General features: G+C 37.0%; 2 protein-coding genes across 12 annotated transcripts; one reads left to right on the top strand and one right to left on the bottom strand.

Annotated features, from left to right (window-relative positions):
- Window positions 1–3,241: 3,241 nt before the first annotated feature.
- LOC122081978 lies at window positions 3,242–8,534 on the bottom strand. Its single transcript, XM_042649429.1, has 2 exons — window positions 7,824–8,534; window positions 3,242–5,956 (listed from the first exon to the last, which is right to left on the bottom strand). Exons 1-2 carry the CDS (start codon window positions 8,074–8,076, stop codon window positions 4,230–4,232), a joined length of 1,980 nt encoding a protein of 659 aa, XP_042505363.1. The 5' UTR covers window positions 8,077–8,534; the 3' UTR covers window positions 3,242–4,229.
- A 7,307-nt stretch (window positions 8,535–15,841) lies between these two features.
- LOC122082348 lies at window positions 15,842–22,192 on the top strand. Of its 11 annotated transcripts, none has more exons than XR_006141295.1 (5): window positions 15,920–16,294; window positions 20,774–20,842; window positions 21,247–21,319; window positions 21,432–21,485; window positions 21,801–22,192. XR_006141295.1 is itself a non-coding variant. In XM_042649844.1 (5 exons), the coding sequence occupies exons 1-4, from the start codon at window positions 16,222–16,224 to the stop codon at window positions 21,475–21,477; spliced, it is 318 nt and encodes a 105-aa protein (XP_042505778.1). In that variant the 5' UTR covers window positions 15,920–16,221; the 3' UTR covers window positions 21,478–21,485; window positions 21,801–22,192. The 11 variants fall into 11 exon arrangements, 3 of the variants coding, with proteins under 3 accessions (XP_042505779.1, XP_042505778.1, XP_042505777.1); XM_042649844.1 differs by lacking the exon at window positions 20,774–20,842 and adding an exon at window positions 20,843–20,968; XM_042649845.1 differs by lacking the exon at window positions 20,774–20,842 and adding an exon at window positions 20,843–20,968 and having other exon boundaries at window positions 15,919–16,294; window positions 21,432–22,192.
- The last annotated feature ends 3,571 nt before the right edge of the window (window positions 22,193–25,763 follow it).

Here is a 25,763-nt window from a genome sequence, read left to right as displayed (position 1 = left end):
TCTCTATAATATTAAGCTCTTTTGTTGTGCATGAAATTAATAAAGAGAGGCCAACAGGGATTCTTAATTATTTATCATTATATTTCTACTCCTATATGTTCTGGAAGAAGACCACTGGAATACTTAGCAAGTGGTCTTAACTGTTATTAATAAAAAATGGAAAAAAGAGCAAAGACAAGATATTGATTTATTTATTTAATTAAATTAATGAAGTAGGTACAAATTCAAGTTTGGGCTTGAAATGCCTAAAACCGAACCAAACCAAACTGGATCGGACCAGTTTGAGGTATCCATTGGATGACCAGATATCTTTCATAAGCTAATTGGTTGAGTGACCATGGTTCAGTCTATGGCTGGTCTGTCTGGGTTCAACTGGAAAACCAGGATAACCGAATTTTAGACCAGGATAGAACCCCTAGCTCTAGTTACTAGCCATCTCAATTATGTGCAATTGCTGCTCATGCTTCTTTTGTTTTTTTCTTTTATTTAAATAACTAGAGAACAAAAAACAGAAACATTTTTTTATTTATATAAAATCAAATTTACATTGCAATCAGATCATTTGGAAAGTCATTAATACCCTCGTTCTATGAATTAAATTAAAAGGAAAAAAGAAACATGAAAGGGAATGCGACCCCTGCACCCAAACAGAGGGGACAAAATGACCATCCCACCCCTCATGAAAGGCAGAAATCTCATCCTATTGATTCTTTCGCACATGCTCTCATTGGCCCACGATACCTTTTGAAGAATCCTCTCCCTAAATTAAATTAAAAAAAAAATGTAAGAGAATCCTGTCTGCTTGTGCATCCACTGTGCCAACACGCAAGCCAATGGAAAGCTACACGAAATCAACTGGGCTTGGGCTTAGAGTCACACAAATGGAGAGGGTTCTTTTCTCCATTAAAAAAATGTGACTTTAGTGCATGGTTAAAGGACCTTTATCTTGTGATATTACAAGGGATAGGGATGTTACTTATCTTCCCTACATAAAAAAAGAAGAGGTACCTGCTTGTCTACTAATTCCATTAATTTTGGCCTTGGATTTATAACTAAATTAATTATCCATGACAAATTAAATTTGAGAATGTGAGATCATAAAGAATATTAATAGGTCAATAGAAGTATTTATTCTATTTAATTAAACATTATTTATCAAAGTCAACCAAATAATTTCTTCTGAAATGATTTGATCTGTAATTGCTTGTTTTATAATCTTCATAAGTAAGCAAGAGTGAGTGTCAGATGCTTGCATGGCAAGTAAGCATTTCTTTTTGGAAGAAGCTTCTTCACATGCTTAACAACCCATGTGCATTTTCCTCTTCTTTGTTTCTTTATTCTCTGAATCCTCTTTATATCTTTTGTTTTTCGTTTTTTATTCTTTTGATCCTTCTTCTTTTTTGTTTTTCCCACTTTTACTTTCGGTTTCTATTAGATGTGGTGTCACTTTAGGTCATGTGGCTTTTGAAATACATCTATAGCAGCAACTTTAGATAAGAGCTGAGATATGTAGTACAAACTTCCAACTTAAAAGGAATGGAAGTGTCAACAAAACCCATCTCTCTCTCTCTCTCTCTCTCTCTCTCTCTCTCTCTCTCTCTCTCATAGCGTGTTACAAAGTAGGTAGAAGCAACTTTGAGGAAGACTAGGTCATGATACTATCAACTTGATCCATAGAAGAGATGTAACAAGCATCTAGTTAATTATGTTTGGAGTGTTCCTAACAAAATCTCCTTCCTATATGTTAATGAACCTTGCCCTTTAACAAATCCTTATGGCTCCGTTTGGTTGTAAGGAGAATTAAAAAGAAAGAAAGTGACTATTTTCATATTTAAAAAGAAATGGTTATAATCATTACCCCATGCAATTATATCATTAACTTCAAATCATTCCATATTTGGTTATTAACTTTCATTTTACTTTGCATCCAAAAGGTTTTAATATAATACATAAAATGTAATATTGCAATATATGGTTAAAAAATGAATCAGCTTATATAATAATATGGGATCACCTGGGGTAATGATTACAAAAGTTTCTTTTTTAATTTTGAAAAATTCAACTTATCTTCCTTATAAATATCCCTTACAACTAAATATACCTTAGCTAGCTTAGATGTTTTGACGTGTAAACAGCAACAATATTTTTGATGGATTTGTCTTTGCAAGAGTAGCGGTTGGGGCAACTTCTCATGAGCTTTTTGTAAGGTTCTTGTTAAGCCAGGATTAGCATATGACCTATAATGTGTAATCTATTCATTTTATCCGATTCACTTGTTGAATAAATCTAGAACATTATTTGCATGATTTTCTTTGTGATTAAGATCAAGGTATGATCCTCTTAATCACATTAGATAAAGCATTTAATTATTTCTAACAATGTTACTCTTTCACACCTTTTGCGTCACCTTTCATACCTACTTCAATCCCTTTTCCATGATCCATTAGAAAATCTAGTTCTTGGATTGGTTTCTCAATTCAGAGAGACTAAGGAAGTTACTGATAAATTACACCAATGTAATATGAGCCAAAAGACTAACCTATTGCAGTCCCAATGGTCATGTCAAAGTTGGTATTGGACTGAAGATTAGGTGGTTTCCTTTCCAGGAAACTGATAAAATGAAATGGAGCACTAGCAGTTGAGCTCGAGCTTGATCTCAACCCTCTCTAAATCAACTCAAAACCAAATGGAATTAGCAGTTTTTTCCAAGTTTTTGTGCTAAATTGTTAATCTTGGTTAAGAACAAATAAGATATCTGCATACAAAATCTTGTAATCACTGGCATGTCTTCAATGGCTTATTACATCGTCTGCAACTCATGAATGGTCATTGTTTGAAATGGTAAATCACCTTAAGAACTCACTCGTCGTCTCTGTATTGAAACCATGGTTGATCAGTCTATTCTGAAACAGAGAGAGAGTAAGGAAAGGCAAAAAAATTGTAAAACTATACTGTAACCTGTATGATTTATTTATCCAACACTAAATTGAGACATTACAGTAACCTTATTTTTTGTAGAAGATAAATGTAGGAATCTCGAATCCAATTGGATTCTGGGAATCACAAGAAGGCGATCTGGTTGATTTGGAGTTGCAGTTGGGCTACCTGGTCAAGGCCGAACAGGCGGGGTAGATGAAGATCCCAAACAGGGAGGTTCTTATGTTGTCCAGTTCCAACCCACAAGGAAGATCATTGGGACCATTTAAGTTCATCACATCTCACCTTTTCTACATATCCTTGGTAACAACAAATTACCAGAGCATGTATTTTATTTCCCAGAAGAAGATACATCTTATCTACAAACAGAGTATTTAACAAGAAGCATCCATGAAAGAAATAAATATTACTGACCCACCAAATACCAAAAATAAACTTCAAGGAGGAATGCTTCAGCATCTAAAACAGTATCCAGGGCACAGCACATCTTATAGTTTTCAATGACCTAACTGCATTCACATATAGATGCTGCACAACAGTTTCCAAGTGCAAGTCAGTTGGCAAGGACCAACATCTCATAATTTAAGAGACACTTTCCAAGTTGATACTCCCCTGCAGTCCACTAAAATTTCCATGACAAAGGTGTACATTTCTCTAGCCACCAAATCAGCTCCTAACTAGTACCTTCATGAACATGATTCCAATCATATGAGACTGATGGGGTTCCTGAACCGTATCAAAATGTTGTTCTTTCTATTGCAAACTTTACTTGACTTCCATAATAGATTACATAATTGCTCCTTTGTTCTTTGCTCATGACATGTGTGTTTCTCATCCGGAAATGTAAACTTTCAAACTGCTCGTTCAGAAAGTAAACACAAACCGAACTTAGCTTCACCAGGAACTGCAAGAACCACTACCAATAAAACTAGATCCAATAGCCTTTAAAGACACAACCATGACAGTCTGCTATCATACTGATTGGGTGCTTTGATAGGTTACATGTTAAGACTAGAGCATGCTGAACTAACTTGATAGAAGGCTTATATTGCTGGCATTGAAGTTCCACTGTGATGGTGTTAACCAACTCCACTAAATGAAGACAGTGATGAAGACTGATCAAGCAACTACTAACAGAAGCATGGTATTTAATTGAACTTGTAATTGATGAAAACCTCATAATCTCATAAAGCTGCCTACTGCTGCGACACTGCGTACAGGTTGTACTTTCCTGTAATGTATCCAGAACTTCCAAGTGCTACCTTCCATTTTCCTACTGCCGGACAGGTGAGTTACTTCTTCTTTTTCTTCTCCTGTTCCTTCTTCATCTTCTTCTCCTGTTCCTCCTTTTTCTTCTTCTTCTTCCCCTTCTCCTCTTCCTTCTTCATCTTCTTCTCCTGTTCCTCCTTTTTCTTCTTCTTCAGATGCTGCTGCTGCTGTTGGGCAGTGGCAGTGGTGGTGGTGGTGGCTGCTGCTGCCTGTGGGCGGTGACGGTGGTGGTGGCTGTGGCTGCTGCTACTGCTGCCAGGCCGTGGCTGCTGCTGAGCGGTGGCAGGAGCGGTTGCTGCTGCCTGTGGGCGGCGACGGTGGTGGTGGCTGTGGTTGCTGCCAGGCGGTGGCTGCTGCTGAGCGGTGGCAGTAGCGGCTGTCCCTGCTGCAATATGATGAGAGGCTATTCCTCCCAGAACGAAAGGATCAAAACCTTCCACGCCCCACGCTGGATTTACATGTCGTACTTTTCCAGTTAGTCCATAAGGATCGGACACTGCTGCCTGTGGGCGGTGATGGTGGTGGTGGCTGTGGTTGCTGCTACTGCTGCCAGGTGGTGGCTGCTGCTGAGCGGTGGCAGTAGCGGCTGTCCCTGCTGCAATATGATGAGAGGCTATTCCTCCCGGAACAAAAGGATCAAAACCTGCCACGCCCCACGCCGGATTTACAGGTTGTACTTTTCCGGTTAGTCCATAAGGATCGGACACTACTGCTTGCGGGCGGTGATGGTGGTGGTGGCTGTGGTTGCTGCTACTGCTGCCAGGCGATGGCTGCAGCTGAGCGGTGGCAGTAGCGGCTGTCCCTGCTGCAATATGATGAGAGGCTATTCCTCCCAGAACAAATGGATCAAAACCTTCCATGCCCCACGCTGGATTTACAGGTTGTACTTTTCCAGTTAGTCCACAAGGATCGGACACTGCTGCCTGTGGGCAGTGACGGTGGTGGTGGTTGTGGTTGCTGCTACTGCTGCAAGGCAGTGGCTGCTGCTGCCGCCGCTGCTGGGCAGTGGTAGTGGCAGTGGCTGCTGCTGCGGCTGCTGGGAAGCTGTGGTGGCTGCTGTTGGTTTGACCCCCTGGAAGCCTAACCGGCACCTTTGAAGTTCTCGATACGTTGGGTTGACTTCGATTTTTCTGAATTTTTATTTTGGTTTGACCCCCTGGAATCCTAACCGGCACATTTGAAGTTCTCGATATGTTGGGTTGACTTCGATTTTTCTGAATTTTTATTTTGGTTTGACTTCCTGGAATCCCAACTGGCACATTTGAAGTTCTCGATATGTTGGTTTGACTTCGTTGTTTCCGAATTTGTACCTTCCGGATATGTATCCCTTTATGTTTATTATCACCAACCCTTCTAGTGGTGAAGAATTTTTTACTTCCAGATGACGAGCTTTCAGAAATAGGATCAACAAAGTGGTTTCTCTGTCCAGGGTTAGCTATTGGGCTTTGTAAAATGTCAGAGTCAGTTAAACCATTACTACTAGCAGCCTGCAATGATTCACCATTTGAAAGTGGCGGTACTCCAGCCAGACTTGTCCAAAGCCAGACATTTTTTGCTGCAGCAACAAGAGGGACAGATGCCTTTGATGGTTGAGCTAGAAGAATATTATATCTTCTCATGCGCAACTGATGGAGTGCATAAGAGAAGTCACGATCACCGGAAATCAGCATAAAATTTGCTGGAGCAGGATTATCCACTGCCCAAAACAGCATATCCACAAGAATCTTCTTGTCACTAGCATCTTTGACACCTGTACAAATTAGCATGCCAGTCATTAAAAGGTTAAAACAAATATTTCAATTTTACAATCTGGTAAAACTGGCTCATTAGAGGTAACAAGACCGTGTTAGACAATGATCCCTAGGTATGCTCACAGTATGCACTGGTGCTAAGCATCCGGGCATCAAATGTTGTTTAGCACACTGACCTCTAGACAACATGTCAAAAAAGGACAAGGCCCAGGAAATGTAAAAATATCAGTACATGAAAGGATAACATAGAAGAAAGTACCTGAAACAAAGGGAAAATTATGATACAGAAAAATCTATAAACACCATTATGATTACAATTAGAGATTGATAAAAACAGCTTCAGATATGATGATTAGAAACACATAAAAAGGAAAATGGAATGAAGGTAGATGGGCTTATGACCATTTGATAAGACGTAAGAGAGGTAGACATATCTCAATTGTATACCAGAAGACACAAGCAAGAAGAATGAAGAGGAACATGAGCATGCATTAACAAAAAGGGAGAGAACAATGGAACGGGTGATTGGAATCATAGATTATTCTGTAAGTGGGTGGATATTTCACTTATACACATGGAATCTTAGTTGGCACCCAAATAATTGTGGACATATAGCCACATGTTTCCCTTTACTCATTTGTGCATCATAGTGTTCGGCAAGAGGTGAAAGGTTGCAAAATGGATGAAAAGTCAACCTACCAAAAAATGGTTACATTACTCAAAATACAAAAGGGAAAATATACAATATATGGTGGGTTATATTATATGGTTTGAGTAACGCAAATGTGAGCATTGCCCACCAAGAAGCTCTCATCCATCCAATGATTGGAATACCCACATGAGCCCCTCTACATGGCTTGAAACTGATCGCCAGTACAGAGAAGAAAAATCTAGGAGATGATTTAGGAATGTGCTTGGAACACATTCTTGTTGTTCCACCACTGCCGGAAACACATGCTGGCTCTTGGAACATTTTGATATGACAAGGACATTGTTCTCACCAGAAATGCATGCTAAACAACCAGTTCTGTGAAATAACACCCCCCCCCCCCCAAACACACACAAAACACCCACCCGCCCAACACACACGCTACAAAAATGTGAGCCATCCCCCAGAATCATTCCCCATCAAAGGAGCAAACTGACTATTCAACTCAACTTGATAACCTTACACTAATTTCAAAAGAAAATTTCTCAATGAACATACAGGTTTATTCTTTTGATTCAGTATAAATTAGGAACTAACATGTGCCAGAGTCCAGACACCTGTGAGAAAACTTATTACTTTGTTTCCTTTTCATGACACCTCCAGGAATATTAGGTGATGATATTAATGTGGAACATAACCTTTGCATTAACCCAAGTATCCTGCCATGGTAAAGGGTAACAAAGCTTTAAACCCTAGTTTCCTATGACCCAAATTTCCTAAATTCAAAAGTTTACATTTAAGGAAGAAAATTGATCTAGAGCATTCAAAAGTTCACCAGTTGCATGTAACAGAAGCTCATGGATTCCAATAAAATGAAGTAAAAGATGAGACTCCTCATCAAAGAAGATTAAACAAGCAAATACAGAAATGAAAATAGCAGAATGTTCTGATAAATTGTACAAAATTGACCATAATTCAACTAAGTTTTAAGAATCAGATCCAAGTTTCATTGAAACAAGTATGAGATTCTGCAAGAAAAGGAGCAGCTATTTCATCAAAAGAACAGATATTTCCTTTTAAAACAAGAACAGAATTCCAGGAGTTCAACTATCATCAGACAAAAAGTGTAGGCAGTGAATCTAGGAGTTTTACCATCATCTACTGATCTAAACCATAAATTGAAGGAAAACAAAAGAATAAAAGGAAAATAGAATTACCGGCGGGGACATGATTAAGACTGATTCCGGTGCTAGATAGGGCATGTTGGACAGAGCTAGGGATACCATTAGTATCACCATAAGCTGAGATGGAGATGGCACCGGTGTAGTTCATCTCGATCAAAGCAGAGCTTATGTTCTGTGCGATTGCATGTGGGTCGCAGCATTTCGGAACTTGGCAATTCTCTATATCCCACCATACCGACGTCTTTGCGTTCTCATACTGCGTCTCTGCTACTCCTCCGTCCACCATCGCCGCCGTAGTCGTCGTACCACCACCAAAAGTATCACTCTCAAGTCTCACAGCTTCCTCCCCACCTGTCTGTATTTAAGAAGGGTAGAAACTAGAAAACAGCCATCACAGAACAACCCAACTCCTCAATTCCCATAGAATTCAAAGTGACAAAACCCTCTTCAATTCTCCGACTTTATCTTGATCTGAAAAGCTAACCACTGGAAAAAAACAGTTGAGAGAAGGAAGAACAGTCACAGTGACAGAGACACATGCACACATTACCATCCTTCATAGAAGGGTTACCTTCCCAGTTCCCACCCACCGGCTTCTCCTCCTCTACAGCTCGGAAAAGAAGAAGAAGGGCCCAAGAAATCAAGGAAAAAATGAAGAATCAAATGTACGGACTACGGAGTGGAGAAAAAGAGAAAGGAATAAGGGGTCCATTGTTTGTCCAGGAAGATCAGACTGGAGAGGGTTTTCTCTCAAGGGGTCCATCGTCGTCAGAGAAGAACTTACTTTTTTTAATTTTATTATTATTTTAAAAAAAAAATCCTCTTTCCCTCACTAATCGGAATCGAATATCTCTCTGAACGGAATCTCCCTTTGTTATCAAATCGGATAATTAAAGAAGCCATTAAAAAAACTCCGATACAATCCATTCAAAACATAATCTTCTGTTATAGAATTAATTCTGAAACCCAATTGTTCATATTCTCAATTCTGTTATGACTTCTCAGTAGTCAGTAGACTCAGTACACATCAAGGATTTAAGGAACGGTATCGGTATCTGCCGATACTGATCCGATCGGTGCTATCAGTTTATTTTATCCCTGTTTTTCTGAAAAAAGTATTATTTTTTTACCATTTTACCCTTATAACAATATGGAACACCGATCCGGTTCTGTCAGGGATTGAGGATCGGTTTCAGCCATTATCGATACAAGACTTTTTTTTTTTTTTTTTTATAGAAACGGCCTATACAAGACCGATACTTAAAACCATGGTACACACCAAAAAATATTGAAATCAAAACCATTTAACGGTTTTAAACAATTTTCTTTTATTTTTAAAATTTTTAACCAAACGAGAAATGAATTAATTTTTTATTATTATATGTTTTTTTATTATAGTTTTGTAACGTAAACTTCACGTTGAATTGACTTCTATGCATATGTTATTCGGTTTAAGGCCTTAAATAGTTAACTAATGGAGGGCAAAGAGGGTCTTAAATAGTTTATCAATGATATAAATTTTAAAATCAAAATCGAACCATTTATTAGATGGTTTCAATTTTAAAACTAAAATCAAATTATCTATTAAACGGTTTCATCATTTTTTTTATGTAAACGACTTGATTTGATTTCGATAAACAGTTTTGATTTCAAATTCACATCCTTAATCTCGATCATGGTTTTGAAGCTTTGAGCCTTTGAGGTATCAATATTACTATCGATATAGTATAAATATCAATATTAGTATTGATATTGGTATTAATATACCCGATATAGACGATCTTCATTGGTATCATTAGCCACCTATCCACTCAGTGGAACAGTATAGACTACGGGTGATAGTTTACAATTTTTTTTTTTAATATATTGGTTTTCGACGTGATCGAAACCTTATCCGATACCATGAGAACTTGGTATCAATATCGATACTGATCCAAATCGGCTTGGATTGAACAGAAATTCCCTTAGTTTTTTAATTTAAAAATCCATTTTATCCTTTGTTCCTATCTATCACTGAATATGGTATTATTACCAAAAAAAAACTGAAAATGGTATTAACCAAGAATCAAGATCATGATCGATACCAATCCAAATCGATCAAATCTGATTCCTCGAACAATGCCGGCACTAAAACCATGGCCTCGACCCCTTAAGTCCTAACCTTACGAGTTTACAAGGCATTCTTTAGGTATCAACCAAGTAGCTGCAACCCCTGGTATCAGTTAGAGGAATAGAATCTAAGGGGTAGAGGTGGAATAATTTACCCTAGGTTGGTATTTTCAAACATGCTCCTGGAATTTCATTCCCTTGATTGTTACCATAGAGCTGCAACCCAGGCAGCAGCGAAATTTTTTTCATTCTTCAGTTTGTAGTGCACGCTACGTCACACAAATTGGTTCAAGTATTCATACACAGTTTATAGAACCAGCCTGCACCAACTGGTCAAACCAAGTTAAATCACACTGGCCACCTAGATTGCTAGTTTTTGGCAGAAAATCGATTTTTAAACTAGAAACAAATAAATGGTTTGATTTGCGGTCTAGTTATCATAATTTTGGTATTATTGTTGCTCATTGAACCAGCCAACAACTGCCAGTTGAGTTGGAATTATTATTATTATTTTAAACCTGATTATGAAAGTTGTCATTGGTTTTGAGTTTTGGTTGTTTTCATGATAATATAGTTATGGAAATCATATGTACATGGATATGATGCTAACATGCACCTACTTCTCACTGTATTGATAACATGCAATTGTAAAAGTAAAATACATTATTAATGCATTATGTGGTTGTTATCTTACATATTTAAAGCCAAACATAAACGGTCTGTAGACTGTAGGCATGTGGTTTATTTTATTAAATGAAAATTGATTGGTTTGTCACATTACTTTGTACTGTTTATACGGTTTGACCATTGGAATGATGAAATTCATAACTATTCTGAAACATTTGTAGTGTTCTGTCTTTGTTCTATAATGACTTCGAAATTATATTTCTATTTATGAATGTTTCTGCATTAGTTTATCATTACCATGATATTGAAAATGTCATTTATGAATGACGTAAATAGAAAATTAATGTCATTTTGTGCTTGCATGTCATATTTGGAACACCCTATGATGAATAAATATATATTAGAATTAAACTGGGTGTAAGCTTCTGCACATGATTAGTTGCATAACACATCTCTAGGGAACCATAAAATGGTGATATGGATTCCACCAAAATGACGTATCTTATTCTTTCATGGTTTTCCCTATGGCAGTATAGTAGATAACATTTACCTAAAAATGATATCACCAAAGTTAAAGAAAATGACAGTAACCTAAGGTTTCTGATCCCAAAAGGTGGGGATCTCAAAAGTTATTGTTCTTTTCATAATTAATACAAGAAAATGAGAAGACCAGTGAATTCATGTATCAAAGGATAAGGATATAGTTTCAGTTATAACTCTTGAATGATATAGTCATTACAGTGAATATGAATCTCACTAAGTTGAACTTTGTAATTGGTGTGGTCTATATAGTGAAAATATTTTGTGGGTAGAGTTGACATCTTAAAGAATAATATTAATGATGATACCTATACTCACATTTGAGATGTTATGATACAAGATCATCATATGTTGCTTGTACATGTTGATGATTTATTAACTATTTTCATCATAGTTTCAATAAAATCCAGTTTTGAAGTCTAATAATTGTATAGACCATAAACAGTTTATGCAAATGGAATCAGAAATCATTTAATTTTGATTTATTGAAGTGGCTCATGAAATCTGTTTATATTGTTGACTATTTTGGCCATGTTTATTCAAGCTAACAGTTAGATTTAGTTCTAATATGAACTGATGTTGACTCCTATAAATGGCACTTTTATTAGGTCATATAGTCATATTCTCTTATATTAGTGGGAGAATATATTATTATCCTATTGAAAGTGATAGATGCATTATACATGTTTTATTATGCATACTACACTTGTTGTTTCATGAATTTTAAGTCAATCTGGGGTATTTCGATGTTTTCTTCGTTGTTATATTTATCGTTCGTGACATCAGGTTTCGTCATGAGATACATAATTATGAGTTTTGACACCCCTTTATGATTTAAAATATCACAAGTGCATTGTTTAAGTAATATTTCTTCGAATTTATATGTCCTATTTGTACTTGTGATAAAGTTCAATTTTATTAAAAATTCATCGAGATAAAACAGATATATTACATTTAAATGATTTAAATGAACTCATTGAAATTTTAGTGATTTATTAGTATAAGCCTATGAAGTTGTTTATACTTACTACGGATTTAAGCCAACATTACCTTTTTGTTAAAGGCTTATTGTTGTTTTAGTCTATAAGTTATTCGGTTCATGTGCCCTATTAGCTAAATAATTTTTTTTTTTTTACTTAAAGAACTTATGGGGCCTTATTATGATTGACTTTAAACTTTATATGCAAATATTTGTATTAGATATTAAAGTCATTTTAGCCTAAAGATCATACTTGTATACAATTTATTATATCTAATGCATTATAGATAAGATAACATATTTCATGTGTTTTTTTGGATCATGAATAAATGATATGAACCTTCATATTTAACATGTTGTCATTATAGGAAATTATCATATTTAGATTTTCTATTTATTTATGGTAATGGCTGGAAGTACAAAACTATCATACTAAGAATGTACTCACTTTGATAACTGTTAAATTATGGTATTACTATATTGATTATAAATGTTTACAATGGGTTGTTTTTGTGGGCTTGTATTGAATATTTTTATTAATTAAATACTGAAATAGTCCATCTTATTGTTTGCACCCAAAATCTAAATCCATAGGCATTTGGTAGCAATCAAAGTCTATAGGTTTTCATAATTTCAGTTATTACACTTCCACTTAGTGGGCTAGATACTGAGATTGTGAAATTACTATTGACTATTAGGGATGGTTGCAATCAAGGAGACCATATGACGAATGATGTGCTCTTGCCACCACAGGTAAGTCTTCATTTGGTCAGTTTTAGCTTGATAGTGTGAGGGTGACGTTTTGGGCTTCATAGCTTTGGAGGTTATTGTCTTGCCACCACAGGTGATGGAATATTCAGAGTAGTGTTGTTTCGAACATCTCGTCTAGCATGTGAAAGATTTCACTACGTATTGGGCGATTTTGCCACCACAGGTGTGACCCCGATGACGTCGGATATTTCCCTAGTTTTTGTTTTCCTACAGTTATTGAAAATAATACTGGGATAAATCTGATTAATAGCCAAATTAGTCAGATTTAATTATATTGTTGAAAAGTTTAATATGCCTTCTATTCTTGCATATTGTATATTTTGGTAAATATGAATGATTATATTTGACAGCTTTGACTTCTCAACTATTTTCTGTTAAAAATTTTGAATGGTTCAAATTTTAAGGAATTGAACTAATCCTTTTAATATTTTTTTGGCTATTATGATAATAGATTTTAATCTTGAATTAATGAGTCTCCTAAGCCAGTGGTTGTTAATTATGTTCAAGTAAAGGTTCTTTATGTAAATGAGAGGAATCGAATAGGTCTATTTAAAGATCAGTGGGGAGTAAACTCATGAATCATAAATTTCTGTAGAACTACATTACTACAGATGAAAAAAGAAATTATTTATCCACTAGTTAAAGGCTTGATTCTAAAAGTCTTCCAAAAGCATGTCACTGATAAGGGACTTGTTAGTTATTTTGATGTATTTTATTAGTGGAGCTTTGCTCATATATCCAGTTGCATCTGAGTTCAGCATTATTATATTTATAAAACATCATTATTGTTCTTGAGAATATACATATATTTTATAATAAACATTTTTTTATGTGTATACACTTATTTTTTTGTTTCCTACAGAAAATTGAGGCTATATGTGGTGTATTTACCTCATTCGGTATCTGAGGGTTTAATCAATACACACACATCCAGTCGCTAGCAAAGCCTCTTTTGATTGAGGTCTAGTGCCAGTGTTGTGGGACATCCGAACCCAGTCCCAATGAACTTCTTTGATTGAAGCTTAAGCGTTTAGAAGACTCTTGTAGTTAATGAGACCTTCGGTATCTGTCTCATAGGGCTCATTTGGTTTTCGAACCATGACCAATTTGAAAATAAACATGATGATCATTATTGCATGTTATTTTCATACCACACTTTCATACTGTTCATCCTAAGTCGGTGATGTTATGAGCACTTTAACGTGTTTGGTCTCATATCGCTTTAGATGTGATGATCAATACGATTGGGTGTTTGTAATTTTCATTCAGACCAAGGCATTTGGTTTAAGGTGCATTTCATTCAACACTGTTTTGTTTGTGGCCACATTCAGTTTATTTAAACCGGAGAGTCATTTTAAATAAATTTTAAAATCTAAAACTTGTGACATATGCTGCCCAAGTGGGAGATTGTAAGATTTCCAATTAGATGGGCTAGCATAGTCAAAGATTTGTTTCCAAAACCGGTTTAGTGGTGTTGACTAAAGATGGTGTAAGCAGAAAGAATCCAATATTATTGGTAAGTGATCTCTATGGAGATATTGGATTATATTAGCACACCTTAATGGTATGAAATATTTATTACTATGTGTGGACCTAATGTATTGCTTCATTAATGGGGAGGAAACCCTAATTTCTTTGCAGGGTTGGTCCTTACTTTCACCCCTATATATAGTTATTACTGACCCATTAAGTGAGGCTAATGACCTAAAAGCAAAAGGGAAGGAAGGTAGACCAGACCAACATTAATCGTGTTGTACGAGGAGCATACAAGAAGACTTTGAGGAGTTCTTATTCTTCAGCCATGGATTCATGTATGCCTAAAACGTGTCTTTGTAGTATTTATCGTGCATGCTTATCGATCTCCTTGAGTTGTTTTTGCATTTATTTTCTTTCAGTTGCTTGTTAAAGCAACTATCGTCATGGCATGTATTGGGGTTTGAATTATTTCAAAGAATTTAAAAAATGTCTTGAGTTTGAGTCCCCCAATCCACCCTTCCTAAACCACCCTTCATTGAGTTGGGAAACCATTGCCATCCAAGTTGGTCTATGGGTCCTTGGCAGAAATTTTGACCGAATTTAAAGCCTTAGTGGAGTACAATGGAGAAACAACCATGATCCAAAGTTCTTCCTTGAGTTAGGACATTGTTGCCATCCTAGTTGGCCTATGGGTCCTTGATAGAAATTTTGGATGAATTTGAAACCTTAGTGGAGTATGATCGAGAACAACCCTGATCCAAAACTATTTGAATTTCTGCTTCTTCTTTTTGCTCGAGTTCTTTGAATTTCTTGTTCTTCTTTTTCTTTGAGAGGACTTTTCAAGAAGAAATTTTCACAAAAAAAATATAACTCAAGAAGAAAGACATTATACCACTTCTTAAGTTATTAGAAAAAAATCTAGAAGCTATGAAAAAGGGTAAAAGTTGAACAAATGGCAAGAGATCACTCATTAATCTATTAATATTAAGAAATTACTAAATATGTGATTATAAAGGTTAATATAGAATAAAATAGGGTATATATATATATATTATTGATATTTTGATTGAATGTAATCAATTGCAATATAATTTCTAAATTGTTGATGATTTCATCATATATATTAAAGTTTCTTAAATCTAAGATACTTAAAGACCGTTTAAGGCATGTTTAAGGTTTCATTGGTATATTATCCCATTTAAGGTCTGTTTATAGTCCAATCAGAAAAATCTCGATGAAAGCCTAGAATGCAACTAAGCCCAACACGAGACCGACCAAGACCGATTCATTACCTAAATATAAAATTCATAGTGCAAGGGTATAGGTCCGACCCAACCAATTGACACCTTTAGAGCCGAGATATGTCATTTAGACAATCCCCATAAATATTTTTATTAACTTTAAGTATTGAGACAATTTTGTAAATTCACATTTTAAGGCCAAATGAACTCCACATAGAGCTCTCTGCCAAGTATCAATGGTTGCTCCAATTGTGTCGATGATCCTCAAAGAGAAACTTGTGAGCCAACATGCATTGTTGACGATTCGAAGCCGATTTGAATCAGAATCGCCAGGGACCGATTCCAACACCGACTCCTGTTTTTTAAACCATTCTAGTCACGAGACTCACGACATCCCTTTAATCTCCCGCCTAATAACCAACTCTAACTTGGTGTCCCTCTGTCGTTATCTTTGCTTTTGTGATCAATCAATCTCTCGTAATTTCTATCTGTTTTGTAGTTTAGCTTCATCGATTTCCCGTCTTAGGGTTTTGCTTCCGATCGGGAAGTTCTGGATCGACCTCAGCCGCAATCGCTAATCCCTTTACAGTTTTATTCGATAGTTAGGGTTTAACTCAATTGACAGTGTCTGCTTTTACTGAATATAATCTCTGAGTCGTGCTTCGTTTTGCAGCAGGAAGACGACGCAATGTTGGTCCCTTATTCGTCTTTCGTCGCCGCCGCCGCCGCCGCCGCCGCCGACGGTCCCCTGCCATTGGAAGGTGATACTTTAAGTTGTTTTGTAGCATTATCTGTGAATTTTGCGACTTAGCTTTTATGGGTCTCTGATTCTGTGAACATAACGGACTTCTTAATCAAACTTTCACGTGTAGAAAGAAAAAAAGGGGGGGGGGTGGATCAATGTTGCTATTGTTTTTTTCTTTAACTGTTATGAGATGACAGAGCTTGCTATTACATTGATTTACTTGTAGAACGTATCAATCATGAAAAAGAGAGTCAATTCTATAACAATTAAGAGGGATGTTAGAATAATACATCCGAAATATACATCAGATATTTGGCCCAGTTCAATGTCTCCCTGTTAGCATGAATAGAGAATTGAAATTTTATCTTATTTGGTAGAAGAAACCAAAAGGGAAATTGACTACATGCCAATTGCATAGGTTGGGAAAATGGCATATCCTGATATCTATTTAAATCTAGCAAAAATCGGAAACCCCTTTCAAATCGAAGCCCCATCTTCCACATTGTTGAAAGGAAAAGAAAGTGAAAATGCATAACTGAAAATGTGTTACAAAATATGTTAGTACAAATCGGCTAAATATGTGGTCAAAACACATAATGGACAAAACCCCTTTTTTTTTTTTTGTTTTTGTTTTTGTTTTTTGGTTACTTGAAGATTTTTCATTCTATGGATATCTTAGAATATATGGACAAAACACATTTTCTGTAACGTAATGTATTTTCTTCCACACTTTTCATTATTTGGATATCTTGTCCAATGGGGTCTTTGGATATCTTTACACTTCTCATTAATCTTCCATGATGGTTGAGTAATTTTCATGGTGCCATGTGTGAAAATGCATATCAAAATATTTATATATATAATCTACTATGAATCATTCAGTGCATATCATGGACTGGTAAATAGAATCTAGTCATGGACCCATATGAAAGTGAAAGGTGATTCCGCACAGGTACTCATTTCGATATCAAGAAATGGAGAATCTTGAGAGGCTATCTCCCTAATCCAAAGAGCTAGATCCTTGTGGTGAGGGGAATATCTCATTCTCTTGCATCAGGCTCCCATCAATGCTTACCATTTCCCGAAATATTTAACAATACTTATTTAATTTCTTAAAAAAAAAAAAATTCTATTAGCAGTACTTCATTTTCAAAACCATTCATATACGCAGAATGGCAACACTTGGTAGGAACACAGACCAATATGATAACAATCCTTAATTCCACATCTCAAAATCCAATAGAAATTGGATACAACTTGATATTTTTTTTGGGTGAATTGGAAAATGCATAAAAGAAAGGGGAGGGGAAATATAGCCCGAAAAAGGGGGTTTACAAACCCAAAAGGGATGCAAAAGCCCAATAGGGCATCAAACAGAGCCCACATGGCCTCAATGAACTTCAACAGGCCACCCCCCCGCCCAGATGCCCAACCTGAGGAGGAGGGAAAATCAATCTGAACTGGGAAGATAACCACAATCCCTAGCCCTAATATCTTGACACAACGTTTCCTAGCCGCCAACATGAAGGAGCACCACTGGTGTAGAGGTAGCCACGATTGAGGAGCGCTGGCCTTACGGAGGGCCTCAGGCAAGTAGTTAGCTGGCCTAACGGGAGGAGTCTCAAAGGTGAATAGGCACCAACATTTCCGAGGGCAACGACGGAGTGGCTGCCGAGCGAGAACGGCACAACAGGATGGTGTCGAAGAGGCATAAACAGACCAAAAGGGAGGTTCCTAGCGGCTGACAAGCCCCCAAGGCAGGTAGACAACAAGGGTGAAGGCTGAAGCTGCAAGTACGCAGACAGATCAAGCAAGCTCAGTATCCGGAAGGGGAGACGACTAACTAGAGAGCAAGCCTGGTGAGAGTGGCGTCCAAAAGGGCTACAAGCATGGCAAGCAGCTAACCGGGAGGTGGAATCGGGGAAGCAGACGAGCCAACGGACAGACCAAACGAGCTTGAAGACCAACCAGAAGGTTGGACAGCAGGCTTGGTGGGAGAGGCGTCCAAAGTGCAGCAAGCTTGTCGGGATGGGGACCAAGAAGCAACTAGCCCAGAAGGGGCCATCACCAAGTCATCAACAGGCCGAGCAGGGTAGGTAGCCGGCGGGAAGATGAGCCGAGTGGTTACAGTAGCCTTGACACTGATCTAGATAACCGACCTCAAACCCTACTCCGCTGACCGATGCTAGCAAGCGCGGAGAAGAAGGAAGGAAGTGGAGGAGGAAGAAGAGAGAAGGCGAGAGAAGAAGAGGAAGGGGGAAGGGGAAGGGGAAGAAGAGTGGTGGAGGAGGGAGGGAGGGAGGGAGGGAGAAGAGGAGAAAAGAAGAGCGAGGGGGAGAAGGTGAAGGGAGACGGAGAGGAGGAGCAGGAAGAAGGGAGCAGAAGGAAGAGGGCTTGAGAAAAAGGGGAAGTAGGGAGAGGGGAAGGGAGGGAAGATGCAAAGAAGAGAGGACGAAGAGGGAGGGATGGATTCAAAAGAGAAGAGAAGAGAAGAGAGGGGGGGAGAAGGCAAAGGGAGAGGGAGAGGGAGAGAGGAGGATGGGGGGGGGGGAGCAGCCCCAGGCGGCATCCTTTGTTGAGTTTTTTTTTATCCTTCATCTTCAAAAAAATGAATGTATAGATGACAATGCAATGCCAAAATTTATGACAAAAATACTGAAATATGAAAATCGCCCTTCATTCGACATTATACATTAATAAAATCATATGAACAATAAAATCCTTATTTCACACATCACATAATATTCATGCAAAATCTTCTGAATTCACACATTAATATGATATCCAAACACATGATATATAGTAATCGAACACAAATAACTATACTGGCTTTTTAAACATTTAGAAAAAAGGAAGGGGGGAGTCAGGGAAGCCTTAATCAGTGAAACCCCTGCAATTTTATGTTGCCTAATTGAAAATTGGAAAGGAAAAAATGCTGGTGGAGGAGAGGCTTGAAGGACACTCCGCAATTGAGACTTGATAATCAACTCTTGAATATAAAACTAGATAACTTCCCTATTTCCTAAATGATACTTGATTACCATTCTAAAGAAAATATCAAGGGGTGAAGGGACCATTTGCTTCTCACGGAGGGTGAGAAAGAAAAAGTTCGGAGTATGACCCGTCTCGATTTTAATATCCCTTACCTTCTCCTTTGATTTGTGTTGGTATAAGGTTGAGTTGAATTGAGGGTACCTTCTTTATTGACTTTCATTGGCCCCTTGTCCTGTTCCTCTCTTGTGCACTTTTCTAGGAGCAACCACCACAGTAATTTAAGGCAAATTGGTATCGTTCAAAACCATAAGTTGGATTCCACAGGGTAGGATCTGCAGAGATAGAATTTCAAACACAACCAGGCAGGTATGGGGACATTGGACAGATATAGAATTGTAGCAAAAAATAGGCATACAACTAAAGAATCTTGGAATTAAGTAATAGAAATAACAGAAATCAGATTACCAATAATGCAATAGAAATTGATAAGAACAGTTAGCGAGGATTGGCTCAGAGGCGATGTGTTTTTCTTCAAGAGATCCACTGCCTTGTATTCGAGGTCTTGGATTTCACCGGAGTAATTGAACATTCCATGGCACTTGACGATGTTAGTGTTTTTTAAGGTGCAAAGTATTTCGTTCTCGTATATACAGGCTGCAATCTTCATAGTGAGATTTTTACAGTGATGATTGGGTCGTGTTCGGGTTGACGGATCCTATATTCCTGTTGAAAAGTATTTTGCATTTAGAGTTTAGTGGGATAAAATCCAAAATACAATATACCTTGGAAGGAGAGGGTTGTGTTTATCAGTGGTAAAGGCCATTACACCCGAATCACCAAGATAATAGTGCTGGGTCAGTAACCAATCTTTCAAAGCAGATTGGTTTCCCCCTTTGTCCCACACTTGAGAGAGAGAGAGAGAGTCATGTCTTCTTCCTCTTCTTTTGACTCACCGTGCTCGCTATTGCCTCCTCCAAACGCCTTCCCCAAAAAGACGCAACTCTTTGAGGATCTTACGGAATTTTCCGGAGGGGAGTATATATTGATGCTTCTTGGAGAGAGACATGATAGGGGAGACATATGGTTAAATTAGAGATGGGTATTTATGTCCCGATCAATTGTAGATAAAGTTATTTCTGTCCAATGAAGGAGTATACCAAAAAAGTAAAGTATGTACTTTTCAAAGTAGCATGATATGATATGATGTATTTTTATGCCTACGAGTGGCTTATATTAAAAATGGCTCCTTTTGGTAATGTTCATTATTTTGTTTGTGTTGTAAGCCATCCCATGCCAGATACATGACACATCAGCTTGTTGGCCATAAATGTCAAACAACTCTAAACCAATGATTCGCTTACCTCTAGGCCCATTATAATTATTCAAGAAATCCCACTCTAGATAAAACATGTACATACTTTTTTTTTTTAAAAATTTTCCTTTTTAATTAGTTCATCAATTGTAATTTCACCTTTTGATTTCTCACCTGAATTTGTTTCAGCTACAACAATAGGATAAAGGATTTCTGGAAATTGCTTAATCTGATGATGCTTGGATCTCTTCTTGCCAGGTTGGCTGCATAATAATCACCATTCTAATGATGAGTTACCCATCCAATTCTCCTTTCTGCTTAGTCTAGGTTGTTCCATTATTATGTTTCTAGCATCATATGCTCTAAATGCTTTGCATCAGATAGGTGAGTCCACAACTTCAAATTCTGCATATATTTCCCATGGCGATATGCTTTTCTCTTCAATTGTAGCTTTACTTGTGTTCATACCTGGAGAATTAGTTAATAACCTTGTGCAATCAGTCAGGACAATGCTTACTTGAGTTGATAAGATCATGATCACTACTGTAGAATTAGATTTTGCTTTTGTATGTTCATTCAAGTCCCTTTGCCCATATTTGTCTACTATACTGATTTTTTTTCCCCTGGGGTTTGCTTTGGTTATATGTTCCTATGGGCAATAGCTTTCTTTTTGGAAAACAGGTATTCCAATTGCTTTGGAAGAATTTCACAGCAGGAATTTCACAAACTTCTAAAGTAAGTTTTCTGTCCCTTTGCCCATATTTGTCTACCATACTGATTTTGTTTCCCCTGGGGTTTGCTTTGGTTATATGTTCCTATGGGCAATAGCTTTCTTTTTGGAAAACAGGTATTCCAATTGCTTTGGAAGAATTTCACAGCAGGAATTTCACTAAATTCTAAAGTAAGTTTTCTGTTGACTATCCTTCACAAAACAGAATGAATGGAGTGCTGATATTGAATTTGCAACACCTGTTTTTGATATCAACACTTTATGCTTGAAAGTTTAAAAGTTAAATAGATAGAAATAGTCATATGTGCTAAGTTTAGTTATATTAATGAATAATGAGTGAGCTCAGACTAATAGGAGAGTTTGTGTTAGAAAATCTCAACTGTTGCATCATAGCATCCATATCATTCTGGTATTGAGTCGTATCCTGAATCCATCTTGTATCCACAGCATACTGGGATCCATTGTATTTTTTTTTGCTAACTACAGGTATCCAGGCCTTTGGCCTGACTAGTCTAGCAGAGTAGCAGGTCCATACTGACCCCACAGTGCATGGATGGGGTTATACTGGGGTTGAATGAGAACCATTCAACTTTCACTGAAAACAATGAAGAGCACCAAACACCTCCGTGTGAGTGGCCGCATGGAGGTAAGAGGAGTTGAACTCAGAACCACAAGCTTTGCGAGGCGAAGGTCCCTTGCCAACTCAGCTACCTCCTTGGGGTTGGATCCATTGTATACACTGCCATATATATGGATTTTGACATTGTAGATGCAAATATTGTATACTGTTTTTATACATATAAGATACATGTATTTTCTTCTGTTGTACCATGTCTTTTTCACATTGAGGAAAAAGGGTGCATGATTTAAGTCTTTTCTCTCTTCTCTGTGATAGTGAGCATGCTGAAATTGATGGTTTCTAGTGTTTATTCTCTGCAAATGGGTTCTCAAAGGCTCGTCTTCACATTGGCTTCCCACCCATGTTGCTAGTAAGATAAAAACCCTTCAGTCCTTACTGGTGACTGCCTGCAGTCCTGATATGTATAGGTTTTGAAACCCCATGAAATCTGAAATATTGATATGCCATTGTGGTTTCCACTGTACTATGAAGGGGGGGGGGGGATTTCTTTTTCATATTTGAGAAAAAAAGAAGTGTTAATTCATAATTTCTTTGGGTATTCTATTTGCTTTCTCGGCTGTAACTAAAAAATAGTGTTGTAATTGGTTACTAGCAAAACACCTGACAAAAAATACTAACTGCTACCTTCCACTAGTGGGGTATTGGTTCATGATAACTGTGCATGACTCCTCAATATGTAGAGGAGTGCGCTCCCTTTCTAAATCTTGGCGGAAGTTGACTTAGAAACACATTATGAACTGACAAAGCCATCAGTATCATGTGGTTGATATCTTTGACACATCTAGTCAGGAACCTTTTTAAATCAGGGTTTAGATTGAGTGTCTTGATTGGAGAGTTGGAAAAAGCGTTCCAAACCAACCTGAAAGCAGTGAATTCAGATTGGGAGGGTTAGCTGTGTAGAATTTTGATTTAACTCTTTTTTACTGGTTTCATGTTTTTTTTTTTTTTTTGGGGGGAGAGAGAAATACAAGCCAATAACTCAACTTTCTTGACAAATGGGGAGGCAAAGGCCAAGAGAGGGGAGGGAAAATAAAACCCAAGAGCCAACCACAACAAAGTGCCTGCAAGAGGAAGCAAAACTGAAATGACATTGCCAATTTTTGGTAGTGACAGAGCCAGTATTAGTACAAGCATCTCATATTGTTCCTTTAGTTTCAGTATTGATGTCTAGACTGCTATGCCTTTGTATTGTTGATGGCATCTCTTCCCAAGGGAGAGTGGTCTTTGTTAGATACATTGACTCCTAAAAAAAGGCATAGTGTTAAAATTGAACTTTGCAAGTATCTTTTATAAAGGGTGGAGCAGTACAGATGAAGAGGCAAAGGGGAGGGACCCCACGGCATCAAATGAATGAGATTTAATATATTTGACAGGAGGCTTCTCTATCACTTCCTTTGAATATGCCCATTTCTTAAGGCAGACATAATATTCTGGTGCGACCCATCTCCAGTCTCCACTGCATCAAATGAATGAGAAAAAGAATTTGACCACCATTTCCAAATTAGAGAAGAAGAGGCTTATCTTTCATATTTTATCAATTGGAAAAGGTTGGGTATGCTGCTGCTGGTATACCATAAGCTAACACTTATTATGTTTATCTCCTCTCATGTATGATATTTTATCCGATGCCCCCATTAGTGCTATCCACTTAGTTTATCGTATACCAGGGTCATACCTATGCCTCTCCCCTTACCAATAGGGTATTCATAGATTACTAAATATCATTGTCAGGTACTTCCAACGAAATCTTTATTAGGTAGGGTCTTGCTGTGAGTGTGGATAATGTGGAGTGGGTTGGGTGGATGCCCTCGTGTTCTTTGTGGGCCTCTGTGGACCCGTGGAGCATTTTTTAGTTAAAAACTCTGAACATTGTTTATTGGGTACTTTTTTATGGATCAAGTTTTCCAAAGGTCACTGTCATCCATTCACATTCCATTCACCGAGCGGGCCTTAGATGTATGAAACCTATAGGGGTATGGGGGTTATTTGGAAAGGTTCTAAAACCTATAGGGTTTGTGAACCTAACCGTGCAGTGCAGTGAAGGAAAATTTCCCCCTTCTTTTATTTCTCTATTTTCAAGTAAAAATAATGTAAAAAGAATCATCAGGTAAAGTATTATTGGAAGGCTCCTTAGTTTCTAGGTGAAATCTGCGTGCAAGGAATTTTTCCAGTAAAATTAGCACCAAAAAAATAGGTTTTTCCTTGAATTGGTTCTACCTGGATTTTATCATATTCATAGAAAGTGTGGGAGAGCCATAATGTACATAGTCTTACCTCCCGTTTCATATTATAACATACATATTACCTTTTTTCTCAATGGAAAAAAAACGAAAATGTCTTAAATCCAATTTTCTTTTCCCAATCACTAGTCACTCTTATCCGAATGAATCAATATGAGTATAAACTATAAAGGATAGTTAGCTTCATTTTTTTTTTTTTTTCAGAGATGGAATAAAATCATGGGTAGGATCATAACGTGAACAATTTGAATAAGAACTGAGACATGATTAGTATTGGAGGAAAAGAAATAAAGAGTGGTCAAATCCGGAAGAAAGTTCTGTTGGGCAGGTTAAGAACCGGCTAACGAGGCATCTATGAGAATCATGAGCCACATGTGACTTTGCATATATTTTTTTTTTTCTTTTTTTCTTATGGGTGCAAGGGGACCCACTAAGGAGCCATATGTGGGACCCACAAGGACGTTGCATTTCACAGTTTTCACTAATTACAAAGAAAGAAAGGCATTGAATAAGATGGTGTCAACTAAAGGTATTCAAAACAAGGAAAACTCAAGAAACTGTGTTTCCTAATTTCCTGTAGTATGTATTGAAATTAGGAAGAAACATTTATTCTGTAAGTTAAGGGACACTTTCACACACACATTAAACACACAAAGAGATTCAGTATTTAGAGAGTGATGTTAAAGAGTAAATGAATTAAAAGATAAAAGCTCTTACCGACAAGGAAAGAAACAAATACAACAAAAGTTATACCTATCCGAAAATGGAAGAAAGGACGTAGAAAATTAAGTCAAAAGATCTTATCTTGAGTCTGGAGATTTTTCTTTGGCTCGCCGTACATTAGGTCATGCTTGCTTCATACTAAGAAAATCTCCTTTGGTTCCTATAAAAAAATAAAAAATAAAAAATAAAAAATAAAAAAATATAAAAATATAAAATATAAAATTAAATAAATAAAGAAAATCTCCTTGCTTCAATTTTTCTAAATCAGAGAAAATGGTAGATGGGGAGAGTATGAAGACCTATTCCTTTGACTATTTACCCCCTTCAACCCCCTCTAAAAACAAAGAAAAAGAAAAAGGGCTTTGCTATGTGTAACCTTGATTGTTTACATTTTATCTCCATCTATATGGAAAGTGCCATTCTTCCATTGGTTAAGCCGCTGGCTTGCGAAAAGCTGGTGGCATACCTAACCACTCTCTTAAAAAAATTTCATACAGTGGATGTCTTTTTTCATATTTGGTCAATGTAATCATGTATCATTACACTAAAAATATCCTTTTAAAAAAATTAAATAAATAAATAAAAATAAGCAGGTAGGAAATAACTAAGATATTAGGACCAAACACCAATGGGTTCCAAATCCCCTCCCTTAGAAAGTCCTAAAATCAAAAGCTATTAAAGCATTCTCCATTCATGTAACATATCAATAAGAAAAGCTTTTCTTGGTAGAATTTTCGGATTGCAAATTACAAGGAGATAAGAATCAGATAATTAGGCTCCCATATATTTCTGGGTAAAATAAAAGTAAAAGAAGAAAAAGGAAAAAAAAAAAAAAGAAAAATCTTT

The sequence above is a fragment of the Macadamia integrifolia genome, chromosome 6 (genome assembly GCF_013358625.1).
Source record: "Macadamia integrifolia cultivar HAES 741 chromosome 6, SCU_Mint_v3, whole genome shotgun sequence".
Classification (NCBI taxonomy): Eukaryota; Viridiplantae; Streptophyta; class Magnoliopsida; order Proteales; family Proteaceae; genus Macadamia; species Macadamia integrifolia.
The sequence above is the reverse complement of the archived record's forward strand: the minus strand, read 5'-3'. Positions and strand labels throughout refer to the sequence as shown.

Bases quoted from the DNA above. Each gene is read 5' to 3' on its own strand.
- LOC122081978 (XM_042649429.1), bottom strand. From the start codon at position 8,076: ATGGTGGACGGAGGAGTAGCAGAGACGCAGTATGAGAACGCAAAGACG. The intron at 5,957-7,823 runs GTAATTCTATTT...TAATTTGTACAG, and splicing joins TCTTAATCATGTCCCCGCCG to GTGTCAAAGATGCTAGTGAC.
- LOC122082348 (XM_042649843.1), top strand. From the start codon at position 16,222: ATGTTGGTCCCTTATTCGTCTTTCGTCGCCGCCGCCGCCGCCGCCGCC. The intron at 16,295-20,842 runs GTGATACTTTAA...TCTTCTTGCCAG, and splicing joins CGGTCCCCTGCCATTGGAAG to GTTGGCTGCATAATAATCAC.